The sequence below is a fragment of the Phacochoerus africanus genome, chromosome 6, assembly GCF_016906955.1.
Source record: "Phacochoerus africanus isolate WHEZ1 chromosome 6, ROS_Pafr_v1, whole genome shotgun sequence".
NCBI lineage: Eukaryota > Metazoa > Chordata > Mammalia > Artiodactyla > Suidae > Phacochoerus > Phacochoerus africanus.
The window spans coordinates 82,541,845-82,558,135 of record NC_062549.1 but is presented as its reverse complement, the minus strand read 5'-3'; the positions used below and the strand labels follow the sequence as shown (position 1 = coordinate 82,558,135).

Here is a 16,291-nt window from a genome sequence, read left to right as displayed (position 1 = left end):
TCTTTTCTACTCATTTCACAAGTTCTTCTGGTCCTTCAGGGCCAACCATAGATCTAGCTTCCTCAGGCAACTTTCTTGTCTTCATTGTCTATTTTCTCATCTTTCACTCCTAGACTGTGGGCTCTGTGAGGCAGGAATCTGTCTCTTTTCTTCCCATTTTACGTGAGCACCATCTTGTGAAATTATTGGAAAAGGGGTTCCTGTTCATACCAAGAAGATGAAAAAATGTTTGGGCTTAGATATTTGTTTTTTTTACACAACCACACTCTATCAGAGCCAGGAGTAGGACCCAGGTTCTCAGTTCTCATCCCGAGCTTCTTCTCTGGAAGAAAATGCCTTAGCAAAGCCCTTTGTAAACAATTTGGGGCAGATGATCACATTCATGTAGTTCTAGAATTGCAAGGAACCACGATAATTCCCCAGATAAATGTCTTCACAGAGTGGAGAGGTTTTAATGAAGGCTGTGAGCAAGTTAGTAGAAACATTGGAGTAATGAGAGCATGGAGAGCGAGAACTTGCAGTCAGAAGATCTGGGATTTCGCCCCAGTCTGGTAGTTCTTACTGATTGACATATGGTGGAAAGTATAAATTATTCAGATCTGAACCGCATTGATCATGTCTTTACTGTTACTGTCCTTGGCCTAGATGCAAAAAGAGTTCTTCTCTTCTATCTCTTCATTTATTCGGCTTGGCACAAACACTTATTGGGCCGCTTTATCAGTTTCTGTTTTGATTTGTGCTCTCTGGCATCTCCTGGACTGCTCCTCCCAGCTGCATCCCTCCACTCCCAGCACCCACTCCCTGGTGCCCCCTTCCCCTCCTCAGCATTTTGTTTTCACCATGGTGCCAAGTCAGTCAGTCCACGTTGCTTGCCTCCTTTTCAGCTGTGCTCCAAACACTCAACTAAGGCCATTTCCTGGCCGCCATCCTGACCCAGTGTTGCAGTTGCTAAAATATTAATGGTGCCCTTTGTGAAAAATGATCCTGTGAAGCTCATTGTAAGTTAAAATTGCCAGAGAGGTAGAAACAATCAAAGGGAGGAAATAAAGCAAAACCACTGTACAAAAAAGGGCCTCAGCATTAGGGCAAAGGAGTCCTCTACCACCCTCTTCTTAATATTGGGACCTCACTACGGGAAATGCAACACCACTACCTGAGATTCGTTTTCTTGGCCACCTTCATGGGGTGCATAACAAGGTGGTGACCCCTGTGGTTTTGCCTGGCTGCCTGCTCTCCTGGGTCTCCTAGGAGAGAAGAGAAGGGAAGGGCAGCCTAGATCTGAAAGGAAAAGGCAAACAGTGTGTATAAAAGAAATAGGGGCTCCCTTTGGTTAAAAATCATGTGACAGATCAGTGCTAGGAGGTTTGTAGGTTGCTGAGGACAAATCAGCCTAGATTTAAAATTGAGGAAATGTGGTTCTGCTCTTTGTCCAATTTTAATGAAAGCCCTTAGCACTTCGTTTTACTTATTGGGTTTCTCAGCCATACTCTGTCTTTATCGGTATTGCATTCCTGGTGCTCTGCATGGTTCTTGGCACAAATCACAAGGCTGAGCTATATTTTCTGAATTGATGGACAAATAATTAGAAAGAGGAGGAATAACAAGCAAAAACTGACCCTTAACATTTGCAGCATACTGAATGTTAATATTTTTATTCCTTTTATGATGAAGTGAGTACAAGGGGCTAGAGAGAGAGACATCACAGGAAGAGGAGAGACAGTGCCACCTCTGAGAAAGATGCCCTTCAACTACACAGAGAGGAGAAGTAGATGCCCCCATGGCAGATTTCCCATCCAGAACATTGAGGCCAATCCAAGTAAGTTTGTCAGCAGCTCTCACATCAACAGGGCATGTGCCAGTGTTCCCAGGTGCCAGTGAATCAAAGCACTTTTTTGATTTCCCAATGCAACCTGACCCTTCTCCCTTTCCCTTCCAAGTTCCTAATTTGAGTCCCATTCTCTGACCTCTCTCCTCCTTCTTGTTTTTGTCTTACTTGAGACAGGAGGCTTTTTTGGTTCCTGTGCTCATTTTCATTACTAGGTATGCTAATAATCTTCCAATTTGGAAATTCTTCTGATCCTCAGTCTTTCAATCCCCAAAACTTTCCATCTCTCAACCTCCCTGTCTTCTCCCTCATGGAGTGCAGAGCTCTGCACTTAAACTTCCAGGCAAATGTGGCTTATGTGGAAAGACAGAATGGAAGCATGTCCCCTTGAGGCAGAAGGTCTGCTCTCTGGGGGGACCCCAGATGTCACTCAAACAGATGTAGCTGAGAGAACCTTAACTGCCACCTTCTCAACTGCTGCCCCTTCACTTCACTCCACTGAACTTCTTCACAGACATTGCTAAGCATCAGGCAGCTCATTTGGTAGTAAAAGCAGCAGAAAGGCTGTGACAGGTGTTCCAAGAACCAGGGTTTTTTTCAGGCTATGAGCATGCACACAGACTATATGGTGTGCAAGAGAGCCATTGTCACTCATATAAAATGGTTGCTATGGAACATGTTGAAAGTGAGAAATTGTAGATTTTATTATAAGTGTGATACCAGTCAGAAAGGCCCAGAAATCTGGCATTGCAACTACCCACCAGCTCGGGGAGAAGAAAAGAGAGCAGCAGAAATCACTTAGGAGTCCCAACTGATGTTCACTTATATGGACATCCTCTGGTCTCCTGGCCCCCTTCCCTTCACCCAGATTGGTAGGTTGCAAATCTAAACATTTGCAAATTCACAGTCGTAGTCAGTCATCCGGCACATTATGAATTTCCACTGGCGATCCCTGTGGGGAGAGAGTCAGAAAAGTAATGTCAGTGAGACAAGACACCTTAGGAAGAAAAGGAAGCAGCTTTTCCCATTGCTGTGGAAAATGCAATTCTCCAAAGCAACCTTTGGAAAATTTAAAAACTGAAGGGATACATAATCTCACTTTCCTCTCAGAAGACACCTCTACGAAGTCTCTAGAAAACCTACAGGTTATTGTCTGTGAGGTCAGGAGTCCTGGACACTTCCTTCTCCAGCCCAGGTTGCACCTTGGAGGGGTCTAAGTAGGTTACCTGTGTGTGGAGGTCCTGTTCATCACCAGTGATCAGCTCACCACTGCTCTGCCCCAAAGGTACCTCTTGGACATAGAGGTTTACAGCTTGGAATAAAAGTATTTATTTAATATGGTCTCCATTTTCATCCTAAAAAAATCTTCATTTACATAGGCCATCCATCTGCTCATTCCCTCTTTTCCTAAATACTTATCATGTGCTAGGCTCCATGCTGTACCCTATGTGTTTCCTTTCAGAAAGCGCTATTACAGGGAAGTGAAGAGAGAGAAAACATCTAAAACCTGTGAAGTGAAAGAGAAAATGCCTGCCATTCTTAGATAACAGAAATTAAGTTGCATATTTGTTTAAATGATCAGGCAGGGGTATGAGAGGACATAGAACTGCTCAAGTTTGAAAAACATGGTGTGAATACATTTCAAGGAATGTTCTTTGCTAAGAGCTAGCCTAAGTTCTTTGTTCACCCATTTAGCAAAAACTTATCAAAAGCCTAATCTGCACAGTGCTCTCTGGTCTAACATCTTTTAACAGTGATATTGGTGATGGTAATGATAACCGTAAGTACTTTTGCAGAGTCCTCCAACACATGCAGCATTGCACTAGGTGCTTTATCTAGTTTCTCATTTAACGCTCATGATAAGTCATTGCAAGTCATTGCTTCGGTGAAGAAGCTGGCTCAGAGAAATGACCTTTATTAAACTCATTAGCTGACAATTTCAAGTTCCAAGTTGTTGAACTCAAATCTTGCTCTTTCTCTTAGACCACAACACTTCCATAACGGGATGTCTATAATCCCATCGAGCACACGGCCGTCCCATTCTTAGCAAAGGTTTGATAAAGGGCAAAATTAAGAGTCATTCTATATACGATTTTGCAAATCATTCCAAAGCATAGTGAGGTTATTTAACCTTACAAAAGCCTTCTTCCTTTTCAATCGGTGAGTCCCCTTCACGGTTCAGTTTCTTTTAAACACTAACACTGACAAGATCTCTATCCAGCCTTGGATCTGGAAGGGAAACTGACCACTCTCTGTCCTAGGAGATAACTCTTGCCAGCAGCTATGGAACATGCTGCTCCAGCAGGATAAGACAGCTTTAAATTTAGAGTCTGCTGCTCAAGGTTGCTTGTTTAGAGTGACTGGGCATAGGGGCTCCAGTACAAACCTTCGAGAGCCTGGATACCTGAATATTTGTTAGTATTTATTCCTGCCATTGTCAGCAGAGGACATGACTTGTTTCAGAAGGAGGTCAGAAAACTGGTGGCGTGTATGTTTAACAAATGAATTTCATAACTGTAGACAAGTCTTATTTATCTCTGTGCCAACAGACACAAATACATGAGATCTTAAGCCAGGCATTCACACTACTCTTATAAGAGGTTGTTCACTAATGCAAAGCAAAATTTAGACTTGGTGGTAAAAACCAAGATACTCGAATGAGGCTTAGTTGCTGATTTCCCTCCAGAACAGAGGTTCTCAATCAGGGGAAATTGTATTCCTCAGGCTTTTGTTGTTGCTGTGGGCACAACTGTGGGTGAAGGGAAGTTGCTTCTGCCATCTCATGGGTAGGGGCTAGGATGCTGCTGCACACCTAGAATGTATAGGAAAGGCTCCTGCAACAAAGAATTATCTGGCCCCAGATGTCAATAGTGCCCAAAGTGGGCAAATCCATTCCAGGAAGAAACCACTATGATTTGCATGTGGAAGAAAAGCTCCTGCCCAGTGAGTATTGCACTGACAATAATTCTCTAAAGCAGTGGCCGCAGCGTCTTTCAACAAAGTGGAAGAAATCCAAGTTGTGGATCTTTCAGCCACTGATTATCAGTGACAGGAGCAAAATTGCATGGGTAATTTCATTTTAAACAAAGGCAAGTTATAATATCTCAGTTTTCCAAGATTCTAGGTTAAACCGTGTAACTGAAAACTTTCATGCCAATAGCAATTGGATGTTTTAACTGTCCGAATATATATATTTGGTATTAATTACCTTCTTAAACAGGAAATGCAGAACTAATTTTCTTGTTGACTTGGAGACAGCACTAAGAAAATTGAACACCCTGCTGTACTGTTATCTGATGCTGCCCTTTGGGGCTATGCACTGCTGCTTAATGTCACTGGTCTTCCATGGTCTTTTGAGTTTTTAGGGTTTTTTTTTTTTTTTTGGTCAGATTTTATTTTATTTTATTTTTTAATTGTTATTTCCCAAATACATTTTTTTTTTCTACTGTACAGCCTGGTGACCCAGTTACACATACATGTACACATTCTTTTTTCTCACATGATCATGCTTCATCATGTGAATAGACATAACTCCCAGTTCTATTCTTAAATATATTTTTGTGTGTGTCATGTCATTCAGCTATTCCTTCTCACTGGTGAAGTGAATATCATTTTAAGTTGTATCTTCCCTGTTATTTCTTTAATTTGCCACTTCTAGAAAATAATAACTAAGTTAGTTAAAAAATGTATCTAAAATATAAATAATTGGAGTTCCTATTATAGCTCAGCAGAAATGAATCCTTGCTCAGTGGGTTAAGGATCAGCATTGCCATGAGCTGTGGTGTAGGTTGCAGACACTGCTTCGATCCTGCTGTGGCCGTGGTGTAGGCCGGAGGCACCACCCCTAGCCTGGGAACCTCCATATGCCATGGGTGCGACCCTAAAAGAAAGAAAAGAAAAAAAAGAAAAAGTATATAAATAATTAATGTATGAGAACTGAAGGGTTCTCCTATAGTAAATGTAAGGGGTTTTATTCATGGATACTGCCACATGTATTGTGTCTTTTTAGAGCTACTTCATGTTCATTTTTTGTCTTATTTTTGTTTTTTTAAATTATTGGTCATATTAAATAAGTTAAATTCAGTTTGGGGAGATATAAATATACCCAAAAGATGGCACACTCAAATTTACCAGTCCATTATTTAATAAGTTAAATTTAATGAGTTGTTTTGTTCTATTTGCAAACATTTATTGCTAACATTTTTAGGACTTTGTTTTCTGTGTAAAGTGATGATAACCTGATTAAAAGTAGGTCAAATCAACCTTTTAACATCTGGATGTATTCACATATCTTTCTTTATTAGTAGGGAGAACAGTTTTTATTTCCTTATTGTTTTGTTCTGATGTGTTTGTGATGCAGTTGGGAGCAATTGGAAGAGAAAGGGATAAAAAGAATTACCATTGTTTTTCTTTTCTGTTATTTAAATTCCCCATGTTAATTTCTAGATATGCCTGCTAAGTTTTGTTTCTCCTTTCCAGTGCCCTTTGCTTCTCTTTCCCTTCCCACAACCCAACCATAGAGAGAAACGGCAGTGGAGAGGGTTTATTTGGCCAGTGAGTCCTCACTCTTTCAATCATGTTTGCCCTCTCTTCCTGATGTTTGGTAAGAAAAAATGCCCTTTGAGTAAAAAGAAGAGCTTAGAATGTCATGGAATACCAAGTTGTGGATTTCCTGCTCTGAGCAAGCTGGAACTCATCCTTATCTCCAAGGGTAAACTGCTCCATGAGTTCAATTTCCAGTGCTTTCCATTGTTCTATGTAGATTTCCCAGTTAATCCTACACCAAGGAGGAAACTAAAGTAGGGAAAACCTCAGATCAAAATTCCTGCAGACATGATCCTTGCATGGAGCTACTCTCTGACCTCTCTAACCCATGGGGAAAGGCTCACCTTTCTACTGCAGAGAAAGTGGTTGTTGCTCCTCGCATATAGTAATCATAATTGTAGGAAATCATGTCCATTTCCTCACCATAGTGGCCTGGATATTCTGTTGTCATCCTATGTGGGAGGAAAAAAAAAAAGGTTAGAAAAAAAAATAAAGCTATCATTGCTGGGAGCAAAGAGGAGACATGCTCTAAAGGAGAGATGGAGTTGGGACATCATTGGAGACCCAAACCAGAGTTGAATGGCCTCCACTAAGTCACTGAAGGCTGTGAAAAGATGGGCAGCTTCCTCCCACTTCTCATCTTCCTGCCTGCCATTACACTATACCCTAAAAAAATGGAGATGACTCCTCAGGCCTTGAGGAGATATTGATTAATATCAACATTAGTCTTTTCCATTCAAGTCCACTTGAATCATGTTTTTAAATTGTGGATTGTGACTTATTAGTAGATTATGAAATCAGTTGAATTGGTTATTACTAGGTGAAATTTAAAAAGGAAGAAGAGGAGTTTCCATCATGGCCCAGCAGTTAACGAACCCAACTAGTACCCATGAGGATGCAGGTTTAATCCCTGGCCTTGCTCAGTGGGTTAAGGATCTGATGTTGCTGTGAGCTGTGGTGTAGGTTGCAGATGTGGCTCGGACCCCACATTGCTGTGGCTGTGGAGTAGGCCGGCAGCTGCAGCTCCAATTCGATCCCTAGCCTGGGAACCTCCATATGCCATGGGTACAAGCCTAAAAAGACAAAAAATTAAATAAATAAATAAATAAATAGGAGGAAGAAATAAAAAAAAATGAGACTTCATTGTATACACTAATAATAAGTTCTTATGTATGTGTGTGGAAACTTTCAAATACATACATGTGTATGTGCTTACATGGTGTGTGTATTGTGTGATAGTTTAATATTTTTTTTTTTACTGTGAATCATGGTAAAAAAGTATTTGAAAAATATTAAAGTAGAATTTAAGCTGTACAAATGTAGTCTTTACCTTGTCTGCCTTTGTTTCTTTGGCACTTAAAACAGCTCCTGGTACATATTAGGTATTCGCCAAACAAAGGGCCTTGGAGAGTCACTTAACCTCAGTTTCATGATCTATAGAAGAATGAAATCTACCATATAAGTTTGTCATTGGGACTAGTACCAATAATACTCAAGAACATGGAAGAAGTTGAGTCATTAGAATATATATTTGCTGCGGTGTGCAGCAGCTTGATGTGGACTCTTAGTTCCCAGAGCAATGATTGAATCTTGGCCACAGCAGTGAAAAAATGCCAGATCCTAACACCTAGACCACCAGGGAACTCCCAGGAGAAATTTTGTTTATTTTTCCTCCTACTCCTATCCTTCTCTCTCCTCCAAGATTAAGTGAATTCTGGGCCTCCCTCTGAGTAGGTTTGTTGTGTTCCACCCTTAAATAAATCTAGAATTTCTTGATTGTCTTAAGGCTTCACCATTGGGGATCTTCAGGATCAAAATAGTCCTTTCAGTATGATATGGGATCCCACAAGTCTTTTTCTGCACCTCCAAGTTTGCTTGGGAAACAAATAGTGAGTGTCAATAATTTAAGCTGCTTTGAGGTCACCAGGTCGTTATACATTGATGATAGAAAGATCTCACCCTATGTAGACTTAATACTACAGGTATTATCATGATATCTTGAAAGACTGATTTATAAACCAGAAGGTCTCCTAGGAGGGTCTCAATGCTTAGATGCAGCAAGATCAATGGTTAGGTCAAGATAACCTGCATTAGTCAGAGCCCTAAAACTTCTCTCATCATTCATAACCATTCTTTCCCCCACATTATGCAGTTGCTAATACCAAGTCTATTTTGTGCTTCTGAAGAGATGCAGAACAAGGACTTTATCTTTCTAATAATATTAAATGACTCATAAATGGACCTAATAGGGTCTCATTTGAGTTCCACTGATTTATGATCCCTGAGGATTCTAACAAATGCTAGATTCAAGTTTACCCAAAGAAAGAGGGATTTGTTCAGAATATGGATAATGCCAATTAGGACTACAAGAGATGGAGTGCGAGGTGTTTTTCTTGAATCAGGGAGGACAAAATATTTTCCAGAAATTTTAAAGCACTCTTTAGATACAATGTACAAAAGTTAATTGCCAAATGTTAAACATGAGGCAGAATCTACAAAAGGCCATAATGCATTAGGCTACATTTGGTTGCCAAAACTATTTCGGAATAATTAGGCTAGATTTTTATTTTTTTTAAGTTCTTATTGAACTATCCTCAGGTTGATTGGATAGTTACGTACATTTGGAATAAAGTGGGAAAGAGAGGTTTGCACTTTTATAAAATCATGAAGTTTTAAACTTCAAAGGGGAGACAAAATCATCAATGCTTCCTTTAGTGTTTTCAATTGTTTCATTTTTGGTAGTGACTAGACCCAAGGCCTCCTGTTCAACTGGACAGTTTGTCTGGAAAGCCTCTCTGGGGAGTGCTATTCAGTGAATTTCTGGAATGCCCTGGAGAACGTGTTGCACATGCTTATTTGTATATTTCCATCTTGGTCCCAGACAGGTTTTTGTTTTACTTGATTTGGGGAGTTTATTGTTGTTTCATTTTTGTTATAAAAATCATAGGATGAAGTCTAGACTATCTCATAGAACCCTAGGTTAAAGGAGGTAAGGAAGGAGTTTGGATACTGATAGAAATTACCCCTACTTTATGAAACTAAAAATACAGTTAGACTATCCGGCGTTGCCGTGAGCTGTGGTGTAGGTTGCAGACATGGCTCGGATCCCGCGTTGCTGTGGCTCTGGTGTAGGCCGGTGGCTGCAGCTCCAATTAGACCCCTAGCCTGGGAACCTCCATATGCCGCGGGGGCGGCCCAAGAAATAGCAACAACAACAACAACAACAACAACAACAACAAAGACCAAAAAAAAAATACAGTTAGAAAAAAGCCCCAATCAGTGAAACTTCCAAACACCACTCTTAGAGGGAACTGCTGTTTCAATATCATCCAGGATTCTGAGTTTTAGAACCAGATAGATATGTCTTCATTTAGTTCTTGATGACATCATGCAGGCACAAAATATTCTAATACGGGAGTTCCCATTGTGGCACAGTGGAAATGAAACTGACTAGTATCCATGAGGATGAGGGTTTGATCCTTAACCTCACTCAGTGGGTCAGGGATTTGGTGTTGCCATGAGCTGTGATGTAGGTTATAGATGCAGCTTGGATGGAGCGTTGCTGTGGCTGTGGTGTAGGCCGGCAATTGTAGCTCCGATTTGACTCCTAGCCTGGGAACTTCCATATGCCGAAGGTATGGCCCTAAAAAAAAAGATGAGAAGTGAAAAAAAATTCTAATAAACGAAAGTCCTGGTAATAGCTTCTCAGAGGAAAAAAAATGAATTTAAACTTTCAGAACTAGACACTGGGACAAAGGCATAGGGACTTGCCAGGAAATTAAAAGCGACTACAAGGAAGCAGAAGATTATGGTTTCATAAGCTATGGTACTGAACTTCCTGAGGGTGGGGAAAAGTTCTGTGTAGTTCCAGATTCTTTGTGAATTACCAGGTCACTTCAGACGGCTTTCTGGCAAAGAATACTTCATACTGAGTCTTGCCAAACATTCCTAGACCAATTACAACAATCAAACAAGGCTTTAGTTTGGCAAGATGAAGGGAGGGCCAGTCAGAAAAATGCCTTTATTCAGTTTACTGAAATGAGTCTATTACTGATGCTCTTCTATTAGGAGCCTTATATACCCCCTTACAAAGAACTACATGCGTGTGTGTGTGTGTGTGTGTGTGTGTGTGTTCATTTTATCACTTTTAGATGAATAACTACTAGGGCACCATTTCTGCTTCATACCACTTTTTATGCCATCTACAGATAATACAAGAGAGACAGAAAGATGTTCCAAAGCTAAAGCAAGAATTTGACAACACAGAACCACTTGTACAACTTTTTGTATTAGATGAGATGGAAGGAGATAGAAAGAAATTATTCCCTTCAGTCTTTGTTATGAACTGAAGAGAACTCATGGAACTGGAGGGATTTTTGACTGATATAGGATTTTCTCATCTAAGATTAGTAAAGCTCCAAAATTATCCATGGATCCAACTAGAACCAATAAATCATTGCTGGCCAGTGCATTACAAAAGACTGAGCTGAAGTGATGGATAGCATCCTCCTTCGTTGTGAGAATAGGACACATCACAGAGCTTAGCCCAGATATATGTTATCACATTCATCTTAAAAACTGAAGAAGAGATAGAATTTGGTTAGATAAAGAGGCCAGTTTTACTTATGGTCAGGAGTTTGCTTAAGAAAGTATTCAATTTTTAATAGTTAAAGGAAAGGGTTTTGAATCTATTCCTCAACAGAAAGTGACCCAGGATAAAATTTTATCAAATGCCACCTATATTACTGATTACTGAGACTTGAACACAAAATCAGAGTTCATAGCATCAGCACCTATTGGTTACGTATGTGTCTGACCTGCTGGCCAGTAGGACAACTGGTTTATTTGGGGTCATCCTAGAAGGATGTTTCCAACTTGTGTGCACATCCACAAATGACCCCAGTCAGTTAGTGTTGCATCCTCAGCCTTATCCCAATTTGTGGCATATCAGAGAAGCACACACCACAGATATCTTAAAATTTGGAAGAAAACCCAGAACTTACAAGTTAACAAACCAGAAAAGATACCTGAGGAAGCCATATTTCAGCTTTTTCAAAATGAGAATAAATAATGTTTTCCAATCCATTCTTTAGAGCTCAGCCCATGCTCAAATAACATTTTAGAGTAGCTACTTCTGGTCAGCCCAATCTCTGATTTTGTTTTGCTCCTATTTTCTGTACTTCCCAATTTTTTTAGCACTTTATTTAAAATATCATATTTTAATGTTCTATTAACTAGTCAACATCATATATTTAGTATCTGATTAAAAAACAGAATACCTTATAGCATCTTGCTTCATGGTGAGCGCCTTAAGGGGACACTGGTACAAAAGCAGGCATATACACCTTTGTGATATAATTCAGCAGTGGGCTTGGAGGAGGAATTCAACATTTGTAGACTTGATGTGTTCTACATCCAGCTAAAAAGAGGATGCCCCTTTCTGACAGACAAATCATTGAGAAGTGTCTTAAACGAACGGAATCTGTTCATAGTCAATCCTCTTGCATAATAAATGCTTTTCCAGGTAGGTTACAGGGCATGAAAATATTTTAGGTTAGACTAATTTGCCAATAGCTTGGCATCTCTGATAGAACTTGTTTGAATTATTTTTGCAAAGATGAGAAATTGCAATTATGCTTAAAGGAAGGCATCCTCAAAGGCCACCCTGACTTCTCCTGCAAAGAGCTGTGAAAAGTGGTCAAGTGGGACTAAATGACTCTGCAGTCACCAAAGTGCCTCTCTCTGCAGAGACACTGAACCCTGGGGGTATGAGAAAGAATGTAGTTTGTTCATGTCTTCTTTTGGTATTTTGACAGTCTCTGCATCAAACAGTTCAAATAGGTATCACAACATGGGAACACAGTTTCAGAGATATCTGTGGCTTAAATTAGAAAAGGAAAGAAAGTCTCTTTTATAATTTTCCAAATTGATCTCTTGGAACCGAGTCTCTAGCTCCCTGGCCAAGCCCAGGGCTGGTCAGCAAACACATTTGTTTTGACTCATGTTGGCTTTCATTGGCCACATTACATCATGGTTGCCCTTTCCCTGCATTTGGTGGGTACAACTCCACCTGCAACATCTCCCGTCTAGCAAAAACAATCACTTTCCTCTCTGTCTTCCCTAGTGGATGCTTACTGTGTTGTTACCTAATACTTCATCTGTCCAGCTCTTACTTCCTCACTGAAATCAAGGGAGCTCACTATTGTGCAGAGAACATGGGATTTAGAGGCAGATTGACCTGTTGGAATTGAATTCAGAACTTTGAACAAGTTACAACTTCTGCACCTCAATTCCCTCATCTGTGTAATAGTGTCATAATGTCCGTGCATAAGAAGTAAATGAGCTAACATGGTAGGTTAAATAAAATAACAATAAATAAAAGTTTATCATCATCATTAGGAACTGAATCAAAGTCTATGAATTGTACTTATTTTATATCCATTTATATTGAGTCTGATTAAGTGAATTAATGAATGGAGGAATGAATGATTACTTCTATAATACAGTAAAGGGAGGCAGACTAAAGAGAAAAAAGCCACAAATTTGGAATTGGGAGGTTTACTTTGTTCTGAGTAGCAAGTAGAGCATAGCCTTGGGTTACCCAGTACTTACTGGACAACCAGGCATACCTCTGAAATTTCTACTCTTGGAGTTTGAACACAGTGAGGGAGGCAACACTGACATGCAGGCAGCAAATACATTTCTAAATGATAAATATGGCACAATAGTTATGATAGCTACCCCAATTGATGGGAATATGATTGATTTTGCTCAGGCTCAGAGGGATACATCATGCAATGCCAGGCAATGGTTGTTCTAGGGCACAGAAGCATCTAAACCCCATACAAGCTGCTTTTAAATGTAACATCCAGTCCTATTTTCCCAACGTGTAGGTGTCTCCATCTCTATAATCACAGCTCCAACCTGCTCAGAAGAACCAGCATAGAAGCTGCCCTTTTCACCAGGCCTCTAGGAAACATGCTGCTGCCGAGCAGAGATGGGGGTGACTGACAGATGCCATAGTGGAGGTGCCTGACATCAGTCTTTGCCACGATTTCATGGGGAATGGTCATGCAAACACTACTCATCTTGTATTGAAATCTGAAAAAGGAGAGTAGCAGTTAAAGATTATCTTTGATGGGATGCTTTGGGGTAGAAAGACTGGAAGATGATTCTGATGAACTGATTTTGTTGCTATTGTTAGCTGGAGCTATCTAGCTATTAAGAAAAAACATTCTCTGGCTTATGACTTGAGCATAAGGGAGTGAGGGGATAGGCAATGGAGAAAAGAATCTAATATCTGAGACTTATAGAATCTCAAGACTGAAGGAAAACTCCAAGTTCATCTATGTTGATTCTGAGGAAGGGCACTGTTTTGTTGTTGTTGTTTTTGGCCAAAACATGTTATCTAGGGAAACTGCTAAAAAACCATGAATCTGGAGGAGAACCATTTAGGAAAGGAAACATGCTCAATTCAAAACTATTGGTTCCTGGAACCCACATTCTATGCCTGGACAGCCTCAGCATGCTGACAGGGGACAGCCTGGGGTACAACATGCAGCTGCTGGAGCTGTTTGGGGACTGGGGAATTATTTCAAACAGTCTCTGAAAGGTTGTGGCTTCCCCAGTGACATGTGTATGTGGTTTGCAGACGAATGGGACTAAGAACTCGTATTCTCATATATAAATAAATATGCGTAAAATTTACAAATGTATCCAATTCCAGGGGGACCGGTTAGTGACGGAATGTCTGCATCTATCAAGAATTCGTTTTCTTGCCAGAGTTCAGTGATGCAATCATATCTCATGAGAAACTGCAGAGATTGAAATGGGAGCAGCACCTTGGTTCCTACCAAACAAATAAATCCCTCACTCATGCAGGAGCCAGTTGGCTGATTTGTTTTATTCCTGTGTGGAATGGTGCTGTTCTTGAATCCCTAAAAGCTTGCAAGTACAGAGAGGATAGATGCTCACTTTGCTAGTTCAGTGGCAGGCTCTGTGCTGCATAATAGCCTTCAAAGTGGGAAGAGAAAAACGTGTCCACTTCCCTGGGAAGGGATTTAAGCTTGTTAAAGTGATGAAAGGGAAGGTTTCAAATAAGAAGTTTATCAGGAATTTTCACTGTGGGAAGAAGGTGTGGGAAAACAGTTCTCACTCTGAAGCGTAGTTAAAATGATCAAATAAAACAATACATGTAAATGAAGTCTTTTTCCACTGTAAAACGTCATCATATCAATATAAGGTTTTACCACTGTTACTGTTCCTAGGGGCCTGCACATTTGGTTGTTCATTCAGGAAATTTATTAAGGGCCTACTTTGTGCCAGACAATATACTGAGATGCTGAAGAAATAAGACCTAATTCCTGCCCAAGAGGCTTCAGTCAATTTAGAAAAACATATAACGTCATGACTAAGGAAAGTTAAAGATGCCACTAAAATGTCTAGACACACCAGTGGGAGAGTGAGTCATGCACTGCTTACCATGGTGCACAAGACAATCTATTCTGCTTCTGCTCCAAGTATCCCTTTGAAAATGTACTATTTTCTTGACAACTGAGGTAGCTCTCAGCTCTATCATCACAAAACAAGAAAGAGGTGCAGCCAAGTGAAGCTTTCCTTAGAGGGACCACTTCAAAGTTGACTTGCTGTGTCTTTCCCCCTACCCTTTGGTTCAACCATCCATTTGTGACACGTCTGGGTGATGGAAGGTGAGGAAGGGGAAGGGTGTGATGGTGAGGGAGGGTGGGCAGACCTTTGCAGATCAAAGCCAAGGGTGAATTTTGATACCTGAGATTTAAATGTCTTGGGCAACTTAAGAAAAGTTGCTCATCTCCATTGGTCAGTCTTGGACCTCAAGACTTGTTCCTACACACATAGCTCCATGTTCATTGAATTCTTAGCATCTTAGCAGTTGGTGGGCTCCTTCCACTCTACCCCAGAATGTGAGACCTTTAGATCTTTCATTCATGACCTGTCTCAGTTATATCCTATACCCTAACTGTGCCTGTTCACCTGCTGTGGTGGAATGGAATGGCTTTATGGAGATATTTTGGAGGATTGGATGAGGTCCCTGACCTATCAAATAGCTACTAATATTGGCTCACTTTGAGCTTGAATTTACCATTTATCATTGCCTCAGACAGAAAAACATTAGATAGCTTTTAGAGCTGTCTATCCCTAGAGACATTGTGCCCTACTCGGGCATCTGCAGAGTAATGCTGTCTGGTTATAGAGAATATGCATAACTCACAAAGGCTGCCCTCCCCAGCATCACACTATAGAGAGATATATCACTTGAGCTATCCAAACTTCAAATGTTGACACTTTTGGATCCCTTTGTCCAAAGAAGTGCCTGGTTGTTTCCATGCTGAAGAACTTGGGACCAACTATGTTGTCAACATCCAGTGTAAGTTATAAGGGTAAATAAATACATACACATTCTCCTAGTCAACTCAAAGACTAGGTCAAAGGATATTTGGCATCAGCTCAGGGAGCAGGAAAGGTACAAAATTTTATAGACTGAAATTACAATTGTGATTTAGAGAGCACCAACCTCTTTTTTCAGTCTATAATGATATACTGCATTTGCCACTTTGACATGAAAGAGGGGTGGCTTCTTCCGAAGAAGTCTTGTAGCAAAACATAGGTTCTCGAATAGGTCCAGCAGCCTTGGATGTGATGAGAAGTTAGGGTGATAGAGGGGAAAGAGCACTGAACAGGTGTTGGTAAACCTCAGCTTGGAGATGAGTCCCCATGAAATAGCTAGGTGGTTTGGGGCCAGTTACCACCTTGCTCTATTGTATTTCATTCCTTTTCTGCCAAAAGAGAGGTGTAGGAGCATTGGGTTGATAGCTTGTAAGGTCATTCTCAGTGTGAATATTATTCTAGCCTTTCATTTCATTCCTTCGTTCCTTCATTCCT

At 40.4% G+C, this 16,291-nt stretch overlaps 1 protein-coding gene across 1 annotated transcript in view; it reads right to left on the bottom strand.

Moving 5' to 3' along the window:
- Positions 1 to 1,636: 1,636 nt before the first annotated feature.
- The window catches only part of DPT (dermatopontin), a 31,655-nt gene continuing 17,000 nt past the window's right edge, over positions 1,637 to 16,291 (bottom strand). The window contains exons 3-4 of the mRNA XM_047783990.1: positions 6,715 to 6,822; positions 1,637 to 2,777 (exon numbers count right to left, since the gene is read on the bottom strand). Of these exons, the coding sequence (XP_047639946.1) occupies positions 2,711 to 2,777; positions 6,715 to 6,822 (175 nt within the window). The 3' untranslated portion in view covers positions 1,637 to 2,710. The remainder of the gene's footprint in view (positions 2,778 to 6,714; positions 6,823 to 16,291) is intronic.